This window comes from Orycteropus afer, unplaced genomic scaffold, assembly GCF_000298275.1.
Source record: "Orycteropus afer afer isolate SDZICR_OR568_19922 unplaced genomic scaffold, OryAfe1.0 scaffold00259, whole genome shotgun sequence".
NCBI lineage: Eukaryota > Metazoa > Chordata > Mammalia > Tubulidentata > Orycteropodidae > Orycteropus > Orycteropus afer.
This window is the reverse complement of record NW_006921846.1, coordinates 255,547-267,501: the sequence shown is the minus strand read 5'-3', so window position 1 is coordinate 267,501 and position 11,955 is coordinate 255,547. Positions and strand designations below refer to the sequence as shown.

General features: G+C 35.0%; 1 protein-coding gene across 1 annotated transcript in view; it reads right to left on the bottom strand.

Moving 5' to 3' along the window:
* The window catches only part of LOC103204779 (5-hydroxytryptamine receptor 2C), a 20,746-nt gene extending 10,778 nt beyond the window's left edge, over positions 1–9,968 (bottom strand). Inside the window, exons 1-2 of the mRNA XM_042782194.1 lie at positions 9,934–9,968; positions 6,840–7,153 (exon numbers count right to left, since the gene is read on the bottom strand). Of these exons, the coding sequence (XP_042638128.1) occupies positions 6,840–7,153; positions 9,934–9,968 (349 nt within the window). The remainder of the gene's footprint in view (positions 1–6,839; positions 7,154–9,933) is intronic.
* Positions 9,969–11,955: the final 1,987 nt, after the last annotated feature.

The window sequence follows — 11,955 nt, the reverse complement described above, 5'->3', positions numbered from 1 at the left end:
AGTCTTATATGCATGTGAAAGTTGGACAATGAATGAGGAAGCCTGCAGAAGAACTGATGCATTTGACTTATGGTGTTTGGGAAGATTACTGAGTACACCGTAGACTGCCAGAAGAATAAATACATACATCTTGGAAGAAGTACAGCCAGAATGCTCCTTGGAAGTGAGGAAGGTGAGATTTCATCTCATGTACTTTGGACATGCTATCAGGAGGGACCAGTCCCTGGAGAAGGATGTAATGCTGGATGAAGTAGAGGGTCAGTGAAAAAGAGGAAGACCCTCAATGAGATGGACTGACACAGTGGCTACAACAATGGGCTCAAATATAGCAATGATTGTGAGGGTGATGCAAGATTGGGCAGTGTTTTGTTCTGTTGTACATGAAGTCATGATGAGTTGGAACTGAGTAGACAGGCACCTAATAATTGACAGCAATCCCTTAATATACCCTTGCATCTCTTTTACTTTTTGCTTTATAAAAGTAGTTGCTGTGTTCTTCGCTGTATAGATATTTGTAACTGTTATATCTTTGTTGTGAATGGTGGCTTTTATCAATAAGCACCTTTCTGAATCACTGCTCCAAAATCTGAGGCTTTGGACCCGAAGTAAAAAGACTGATCTAATGCTAAAGCTAAATTCATTTGCTTTGCTATTTTAGCCCCAGCAGATGTTAACCTTTGTGCTGATTTAACCATATACCCTAAAGGAAATAGTCTTCACTGTGGCCAGGCAGCTGCAGGATGTCGATAGCCTTTTCCAAGAGGGTCTTTCTTCTGTGGTCAAGCAGATGCAGGCTACAGACATCCTGTTCCCGGAGGTTCTAGACAAAGTGTTATCAAGAAATCTTCACAATAGACTCCCAGGAAAAGGTATGCTTGAGAAATCTGTTTTGTTAGCATGTTCCCAGAAAAGCATGTCTTGTAATTATTTTGTGGCAATCTTTTAATCATCTGAAATGCACCTATGCTGGAAATTATGTACCCTTAACCAATCATATAATCTGACATATATGTCATCAACCAATCCCAGGAAAAGCCCCACTTTGAGATGTCCCACCTTTAACTTCATCAATTGCCTTCCAGCCAATCATAATATTGTAGCTTTCATGCCCAGCTTAATCCTACAAGAATGGCTGTTTCTTTGTTACTCCTCGGAGTGGTCATTTCACTTTAAGATTTTGGACATTCTGCAGTCTAGACTGGTCTCTGGACTTTGAATAAATCTCCTTGATTTTATTCTAAAGGAGTCTGTGTTTTCACTCTGGATATTTCTTTTTCACTCTTACTACTTTCTTTCACTTAAAATTTATTTTGCCAGCTATCAAGATAACTTCTACTTTCTTACTATTGCCATTTACTTGATACAACTTTGACCATCCTTTTATTTTTAGCCTTTTCAAATCATTGTGTTTTATGTGTTTGTCTTGTATGTGGCATATAGTTGAGTTTTTGTTTCTAAACCAAATTAGAAATCTTTTATTTTTGAACAGTTTGATTCAAGCTGATTGACATTACTGATACATTTGGTTTAAATTCTATCATAGTATATTATAGGATAATGTTAGGTATACTTTGTTCTATTTTGTTTCTTCCTCTCGTTATTTTTATTTATTTTTTTGGGGGGGGAGGAGGTTCTATTCGTTACATTTCTTTTGGTATTTAGAAACGTTTATTTTGTTCTAGTGATTAACTTTATATTTATATTTAATGCCCTTAGACTCCTGTTGTCTCATTAAATCTATTACTTTCTGCTTCATGGTGCCTAAGACATTTGACTGCTAATCAGAAGGCTGGTGGTTCAAACCCACCAGCCACTCCTCAGAAGGAAGGGCAATCTACTTCTCTAGTGATACTGAAACCGAGTAAAGTCAAAACTATTTCCCCCACCCCAGTTAAAACAGATAATTAGAACAGATAGGACCCCGGATGGGAATAGATAAGTAAACTTAATCACCCTCAACTATTGCTCCACCCTGGTTAAGACAGATGAGTAAACACAATAAGCTCGGTTCCTTAAGAACTGAATGGAACAAAAAAAATTCTTACCTGCTAGTTCCTTAGGCACAGGTGATAAACACGTTAATGTGTCTTAGAAAACAACTTGAAAATTAACTCTGGCCCACGGACATGTGCAGTGGGACAGAGAGGAACAAAGTTCCTGGGAACTAACACTCTCCCCTCTGTCTAAGCCCAGATCAGCTGATGACAGGAAGACGGTGTGACTCATCTGGTACGCAGGTGCACTCAATTAAAAGCCTACTGTCCCTTTAAACCGAGGTGAAGGAAATTTCAGCCAATCATCAACCATCTCACACCCAAATTCCTGAAATTTTTATGAATATGTATAACCTTCTCTTCTGAAACTTCCAAAAACTGTAATTCAATGGAGATTTGGGGAGTCAGATCTGAGTATAGACCCCTGCCTCCTTGCATTGCTGTTTGCAATAAATAATTTTCTCTCCTCTTAATTACTTGGTGTGTAAACTGTTTTGGCCTGACTAGCATGGGGCAGGGCCCCGCCTATGGTCCTATTTCAATACCGCCTTGGTTACCCAAGGCGTGGTCGCTATGAGTCGGATCCAACTCCATGGCAATGAGTTTGGTTTGGTTCGTTTTTTTCTTCTTGCTATAGAAAATTGAACAAGATTTTTTTTTTCTATTTTCTTCTTCGCTTTCCAGTTCTCTTCTCAATTTTTAGAACATATAATGCATAATACATACTATGTAACACATAGTATAGAATTCTTCTGCCTTTTTTTTCCACCCTTGTCTTAGCTCTGAATCTAAGTATAACCTATTGGGTTCCATTCTGATGATTCCACAGTAAGTTAGTTCTGACAAAAGTTAAAAACCCCCCTTTATTCCCCCCAGTTTTCGTTATTATTGCCTTTTATTATCAGTATCTTTATACATCCAATCTTTGTCTTTGGGGACTGGCATCAGAATGATAACATTGGCAAATTACCCTCTGTAATATTTATGTAGTACATACTACCAAAGATAAGATATATGTATAGATAGATATAGATATATAGTCATAAATGCAGAAAGTTGGGGACTACCTATATGTTAAATACTTATCATCAGTCTTTTTTGTGAATTTTTCAAGGCAGCTCTTAATGGATTCTATCTACTCATACATTTCTTAAGCAGGGCTTATACGTACAGAATTTTCTGACTTTCAGAAAATTGAAACTTTTTATAGCTTTGATGGACAATTTGTCGATATAAAATCATCATTTCAAACTGTCTTTACCTGAGTATTTTTAAATATTTAGGACACATTTGTATACCGTAAAACTCACCATTTTATAACGATACACTAAAGTATATAGCTCTTCAAATTTTGACAAACATATGTATCTGTGCAACCACCACCACAATCAACATATAGAACAATTAAATAATAACAAAAGAAAAAAAAAAGATGCTCACTTGTAATCATCTACTTACCCTAACTCTCACTGCCATCAAGTCAGATCTGACTCATAGCAACCCCTCCTTAAGTTTCCGAGGCAGTATCACTATGAAAGTAGATTGCCCAACCTTCCTTCTGAGGAGTGGCTGGTGGGTTGGAACCACCTGCCTTCTGGTTAGCAGTCAAATGCCTTAGGCACTAGGCCATGATAGCTCCTCTACTTACCCTAAGAACCTCGAAACCATTGATCTGCTTTTTGTATCTTTGAAAGATGTTCTACAAATAGCTTAGTTTTTTGAAAACATAGTTTCACCATTGCTTTACTTTTTTAGTTTTGTTATGTGTGAAGTCAGTCTAATTCTCCTGCTTAATAAATTGTTTCTTCTTTTTGTCTAGAATCCCTGAGGATTATTTCCTTTTATTTAAAATCTAATGTCTCCTATATATCTTGAAATTGATAATTACAGGTGTTTTTTAATTTTTTTTTTTTCTGGTACTGGATTGGCCCTATCAATATACCCATTCAGATTTTCTCTTACTTCTGGAAAATATCTTTGGATTATAATTTTAAATATTAATGGTTTTCTATGATTTTTCAGATTTTGACTTCAAGGTATTTTTCTCATAGCTTCAAATGCTTGTTTTGAGATGTTTCATTTGGTTTGAAATGTTGTATTATAATTTTCTTCTGCCTGATCATTCTTTCTTTTTTTTTTTTTCTTTTTTCCTCAATTGCCTTGTTTTGATTCTCATGTTTTGCTTTCTTTTTTAATACTTTGGTATATATGAAGATTGCTTGCATCTCTGAATTTCCATGGTTATGGCTTAGAGTTTGGAGGTGGTTAATGAAATTCTAAGTTCAAGAGCACCCTCTTCTCCCAGTGTAAGAAAGTATGTTGTTGTTGTTATGTGCTGTCCAGTCGGACTGACACATAGTGAGTGACCTCTCCTTGGGTTTCCGAGGCGGTATCACTATGGAAGTAGATTGCCCACCCTTCCTTCCGAGGAGTGGCTGGTGGGTTTGAACCACCAGCCTTCTGGTTAGCAGTCAAGTGCCTTAGCCACTATACTACCAGAAGTCCTGTAAGAAAGTATGTTGTTGTTGTTATGTGCCGTGGAGTCAGACTCCACTCATAGCGACCCTTCCTTGGGTTTCCAAGGTGGTATCACTACGGAAGTAGATTGCCCCATCTTCCTTCCGAGGAGTGGCTGGTGGGTTTGAAACACCAGCCTTCTGGTTAGTAGTCAAGTGCCTTAGGCACTATGCCATCAGAGCTCCCATAAGAAAGTATGTTGTTGTTGTTATGTGCCCTGGAGTCGGACCTGACTCTTAGCGACCCCTCCTTGGGTTTCTGAGGCAGTATCACTACGAAAGTAGATTGCCCAACCTTCCTCCCACTGAATGGCTGGTGGGTTTGAACCACCAAAGTCTGGCTAGCAGTGAAATGCCTTAGGCACTTTTTGGGGGATATTGAGGGCAGCAGGGAAAGGGGTGATGTGTCATTAAATTTTTTGTCATTTTTTTTAAATCTTGTAAGATGATAAATTCTCCCCTCCTTTGTCTTTATCCCTTCACTGAGCATGTCTCAGACGTCACCTTGCCCTTCCTTTTTATCTTTTTCTGCCTCCAAAGAGTTGCTTCTAAGACCTCTTTCTTGAGTCTTGTGCATTCTTTTAAGTCCATTGCTTATGCATGAGGGCTTCTTTTCAGTAATTTCATTCTTAGGTGGATTTCCTTTCGTAGGGTGATTTTAGATGATGGTAGGATTGCTACTAACTCTCTTCTTCTCTTTTCATGCAGATTTTACTGGATTTCCCTTCATCTACATAACAGCATGTGATGGGTGCCTAACAGAAAATTCATTGTGATTTCCTATTGATTTTCTACTTACAGGTAATTGAAAATTTGGTTATTTTCCATACTTGGTAGTGGTATTGTCTAACTTTATTTGTTATTCTTGTTCAGTGAGGAAATGGATGTGTTAGGAGATTTACATTTATAATGATGCCACTGTTTGGCCACCCACATATCTTTTAAGGGATAAGCTGGCAATATAAAACTGTTGCCACAAGACAAAATATAGCATGTAAACCAGTTTCCCTATTTCAGTAACCTTTTCTTAGAGACTTTTGGAGCTATCAAGTGACAAAATACTTACTGACCAGGTAAAAATTGCTGATATTTGAGGTTACTACATCATTAAAACTCAGTGAATATAAGATAATAATATTTCCCTAGCACACTGTTTATAAAATTCCAATTAAGATAATCCATTGCCATTGTATATTTAGGGCAGTACAATTAATTTTTAAGTCCTATGAGAGATTACAGGAGCTCTGGTAGCATAGTGCCTAAGGCACTTGACTGCTAACCAGAAAGCTGGTGGTTCAAACCCACCAGCCACTTCTCGGAAGGAAGGTTGGGCAATCTACTTCCGTAGTGATACTGCCTCAGAAACCCAAGGAGGGGTTGCTATGAGTCAGGAGTGACTCAACGGCACATAACAACAACAACAACAACAACAACATGAGAGATTACTGTCAAGATGCATTCCTCTTTTTTTTTTAAGATTTGAGAACTTGATACACTCTAAATATTATTCTGTCTAGTGTAATTCCATTATACACAGGGAACAGGAAATCTATTTTAATTCCTTTGTGAGATGAGTATATTAGCAAATAAATTTATACTGGGCTCTCCAACTTCTTAGTAAAAGTACTTTGTAGTTTTGTATAAGTGATTTAGATTGTTAGTCATAAATATTAAACTTAGATTAAAATGAATACAACAAAGAAATGGCAGAAAACCAAAAGAAAAATAATAAAATCTCTCATATATACGTATCCTCTCTAATCAATATACTGAAAGCTTCAACTTCTGAATTTTTATAGTGATGATGTGAACTTGCGCTTACATATGTAATAATTAATGTGTTACACCCCGTTTCCTTGCAAAAACATGAATTACAGACTATATGAGGAAGAGTAATAGCTATTATTGTTTACTGTGTACCGAGTACTTAGTCTGAAAACATTACAAAGGATTATTTAGCACATATTTATGAAAGATGATGAGCTTGGTTTTCCCTCCTTATATTTGATATGACACCAGGTATGTTACCGCCCAGATCTCAGGTGTGAGGAATGTTTCTCCCACTACCCCCTCCTGTATATTATTGTTCTTCTATTGCTTGCAAATGACATTTGGCAATAGAGCATCTATGTACCATTTTAATATTCCACAAAATATGTTTTGTTTTTTGAAGAGTCTGCTACTGGTTTATTTAACAAGCGTACTCAATTCATTTTGTAGCACAATTTGCTTTTTTTCTTCATTTTCCAAATGCTACAAATAAAATAACTAACTTTGAGTGTTTACCAAACACAAATGTAAATAAAAAAACAAATAGAACAGTACTTACCATAAAGGATTGCAAGCAGAGACAGTGGCATGACAAGTAGTCCCACCAACATATCAGCTATGGCTAGGGACATTAAGAAGTAATTGGTGGCATTGTGCAGTTTCTTTTCCAAGCTTACTGCCATGATAACGAGGATGTTGCCACCTATTGTCATGATTATTATTACGACAATTGAAAGTGCTGGCCAGTTTTGTACCCCGTCTGGGAATTTGAAGCGTCCACCATCGGAGGTATTGAAAATGTCAGTTACTAGAGCTGAAACTGGACTCACAGAAATATCACAATGCCAAACCAATAGGCCAATTAGGTGCACACTGAAAATCAAAGAAAAAAACAAATTGTCAGATATATACATTATATTGCTTAGATATAATATATTGCTTTTACAAAACAATTGCTTCTCCTTCAACAATCATTATCATCATCATTTCCACTCTCTCAATTAAATCTCAGTATTTCTTTTTTTTTAATCCAAAGAATATTGACTTTTACTGAGTGCTTACTATGAGTCTAGCACGTTGTTTACTGACACATATATGTTCATACAAATCCTCATTTGATTTCATGCAACAGCCTTGTGAGACTTTTACTGATTTATACTCATTATGTAGATGGGAAGACTGAGGTTTAGAGAGTTTAAATAACATTCTCAAGGCAACGCAGTGTGTGGCAAGTCCAGGGTCCACGCTTATGTGACCTTGATTCCAAATCCTGTGTTTTAACCTTTTATTCCATACAAGCAATTATAAACCACAGTATTGTTTGATATTCTGTAATGATCTACTGTTTATAATTTTAAAATGTTAATTTCTTCTAGATATCATCTGAAACAGCCAACAACAGAATGAAAGGAGATTTTCTTTTAAGTATCCAGCACTCTGACAAGAAAACTGGAAGTCACCTTCTTCTAATCCAAAACTAAGAAGTAAGTTGCCATCAGGCAAACATCAGGGAAAATTTTGAAAGAAGCACAGCTGGGTTTTGGGACCAATACACACTTCTTTCTTTGTAGAGCTCTTCCTACATTCTGTCAGTTCCAGAGTGACTTTAAAGTCCTCCATATTTTCTTATTGTCTTGTGCTATAAACTTTCCTTCTACCTGACACTCCTCCCACTTGTATGTTGTGTGGGCCTTGTTCTAGGCCCCATAATGATCTGTAGTTATGTTTAATATCTGTGAGTTTCTGGCTTTTGCTATGTTAGGAACTAAATGCTTTTAAGTCTTTAAAACGTACATTTGTCATGACAGTATTCAGGTAGATTCTACTAGTAGGCATTTTAGGCTGGATGACAGGCTAATGCAGAGAAATAGATGTGGCTGTCTTTTGCACATCCCAAAATATTCACCATGATGGTGATATGAGATTTATTTAGGGTAAATTCTTAACTGTCTTCTTAAAATGTGTTACTAATATGTCTAATAAAACTAAGATATTTATTTTCCTTAAGAAAATAGACGAGATAGATAAGTATATCCAAAATTTCCATTTTAAAGGCCAGAAATATTATCTGTGAGTGGCTGCTTTATGTGTATTCTATATGCAGTAATAGCTATTAAATGAAGATTAAGCAACAACATGAGGATATTTTTCCTATACGTAATAGGAAAATTTCTTCTGTTGGAAACTATAAGCTAAATAATTTTCTATGCAAAACACTTGAAGTAAGATTCTGTCTGAAATCAGTCTGATGGAATCTATAATATCACAGCATCTAGAATCTATGAGTTCTTCATGTAAGTGTTTTTATCTCAGTAGCTTATCCACCTATTCATTGAACTGAAAGTATTACCTCTATGCAAAGAAAATATACGTATGATCTGATTTACTCATTGTTTATTGCCAAAAATCTGAGAAATTTAGAGTAATAAAATTAGATGATTATTATTGTCAAAATCAAATCTCATCTGTTCTACAACTGGAACACTTCATCTGAGCAAGTATTGACTTTATTTAAACTTAAGTTAAAGTATTTTAATAATTTTCTAGTATATGTATAAATGGGAAGCTCTGGTCACATAGTGCCTAAGGCATTTGACTGCTAACCAGAAGGCTGGCGTTCAAACCCACCAGCCGCTCCTCGGAAGGAAGGTTGGGCAATCTACTTCCGTAGAGATACCACCTTGGAAATCCAAGGAGGGGTTGCTATGAGTAGGATCTGACTTGATGGCAGTGAGTTTGTTTTTATTTATTTTTTTAATGTACAAATTATTTTTCTTGGTTTCTCTTAATAGCTTATTAATATGGTTTTGTCTTTAAAGACATTGGTGAAATCATGAAAATATTTTGATTTTCTCATTTTACAAGAAATAGAAAGAAAATACACTTTAGACATTAAGCTTAAAATAACTTCTTAAGTCGAAGTTATCTGATATTCTAAGCAACATGAAAGGGAGAAAACATATATAGTACATTTTGTCAAGTAATGAAAAATAATCAGCAAACTCTTTAAAATGATAGATATGTGTGTGGGGGGTGGGAAATAAAAGTGCCAGATGTACTATTCTCCTGAAACATAAAAACAGTAAGTTAAAATAATACATGAGTCAGTGAGCTATATCACAACTCATCTGTGCTTAATGTGAGTGGTAAATATTCAAATAAAGGACCAAATAAACAGAAACTAGTTATTAGCTCTTGGCTTTGATTATTTTGTCACTGCGTTTCTGGTATTTGTCAAGTGACCAATGTCTCCGCTGTATAAAACTCAAGGATTATTTGACCATTTAACCTCTCAAAATATCAGTTTCCTCATCTGTACAATAAGAATGATCTCTATCATATAATTACTTTGAAAATTAAATTATATATGTAAAGTTCTTGTTTACTTTTTGTTTATGGATTTAATTTGGAAATATATTAAAGCTAATATAGTAGGAATATTTGTCCTTTCATTTTCTCAAACCTGATTCTACTGTTCTCTTCTTTATAAATAAATTAAGTTCCAATAAATTGGAGCTTATCCTCCATCTGCATTCAAACGTGGACAAAAAAAGTTTATGATATCTATACCCCAATTTACATATTTCAGAATTTATCAAGAAATTATGACCCAACTTATTTGAAAAGTTACATAATAAGTAACATACACTTACAGGAATGAATGCACCGCATTCCTCAGATTCACCATGATTGCTTCAGATGTAAACAACCACAGTTTATAATTGAGAAAAGCAAATTAAGATATTGGCTTCATCATGTCGTCCTTTCTGGGGAGAGAAAAAGAAAAGAAAAACATAATTAGTTAAAAGGTCACATACTTACATAGCAACAAACTACATAAACTGAAATATATTTCTTTGGTATTAAGAAACAGTCAATACCTAATTTAGCAAACAGCTAAGCATATTATATTGAGTAAGTGATAGAAAAACAAGGTCAAAGAGAAGACTTTTCATTTATTAATCAATGCACAATCATCACAGGTTTTCTAAAATTTCTAATATAATTTTTATTTATGTGGGACTTCTACTCAGTCTTCCCTTAGTGGAATCCACATAGCTTCAAATTAATGCTTTAAGAAAGCAATGAAGAATACATGTTTCTTAATTTACAAACCATTGGTGAAAAGTTTGTGATGTAATAACTTATTGCCACAGCTGAAGTAAGATGGTTTCATCTTATGGAAACATGGAAACCTAAACCTATAATTATTTTCAAAAAGTGAGCATACTTTGCACAACATACTAGTTTTTCTTTTCAATTTGAAATTATCTGTATTTACATGTATAGCTTTAGCAATAATTTTTCATTCAATAGCAATATTCTGCATAGGGCACTAAGAGGTATATACCAAAATAAATTGATCAAGTTTACTACATGCAAAAATAGCAACAAACCTATGTATCAACCAGTTAGTAGTCAACAGGTAGTATGTTATGGTCAGGGCATATGTAATAATACTGAAAATTGCAAACAAATGGTCAATTGCACCAGATGGCTTAAATAAAAGTCTTTAGATACTTGTGGTTTAAGAAGGGACACTATATCTTCTAAGGTATTAGGCTAGTAGCATGAGATATCTCAAAACTATTTATCAGAGTAATTCTGAGCATATAATTTTTACTTCTGTTAGCTATTTTTAAGGAGTTATTTGTTGCAGTACAAAGCTCCATCAAATTACATTGTGGAGGTTGCAAGAATGTCACAAAACAAAATGTGTATGTATAGTTGAATGGAAAACCAATTTGTTTCGTAAATTTTTCTCTAAATCACAATTTTAAAAAAAAACATCAAATATTTATATAGTAGATTATTCACTACTTTTATACTCAAAATATTAAAATGTTGACTGAGAGAATGTTGACTGTTGGGTGAAAATTTCTACTGTTCTCCTTGTGGCGATGATATCTTTATGGAGTGGAACGTGTCATTGTTAATCTTTATATTGCACTGACATTGAAGAAGCACTCAGTGTGAAATCTGGTTACTAACAAAAATACTCTGAATTTTTTTTCTTCTATCTAGAGACTCCTACCTGGAAACACAGTAAGCATCACTATTTACCTTCTCTTATTTTCTGTCTGTTATCTTCTATTTAGGAATTTGATTATGTTCTTTTCCCAGACCAAATATCTAACTGTGGTCTTGTCTGAGAGCAAAAATCTATTATGAGAGTCAGGATCATGAAGTTGTTAAGTTCACATGCACTGGCCTGTCACTGAGACAAAAAAAAAAAAAATTTTTTTTTTTTTTTGCTTATGGGGGGGTGGGGAGGATAAGGTGTTGAATAGCTTGAGAACACAGACTCACATTGAAAGATTTTTTAAAATCTAATTTGTAAATAGTTTTGAGGAACATGGTAACAAAAATCTCTTGATAATCTTTTAGTGTTTCTGAAAGGCTGAATAGAACAATTGTTCTGTCTGAACAGAACAATGGAATATTGCTTGGTTTAAAATCAGGAATGGTGTTCATCATGGTTGTGTCTGCACCATACTTATTCAATCTGTATGCTGGATCAGCTGGTGGGTTTGAACCTCCAACCTCCTGGTTAGCAATCAAATGCCTTAGGCACTATGCCACCAGAGCTCCATATCAACATACATCTAACATACCATATTTTGTAAGACATATCATCAAAAATTTTGGCACTTGAAAAGAACAGAACCAAAATA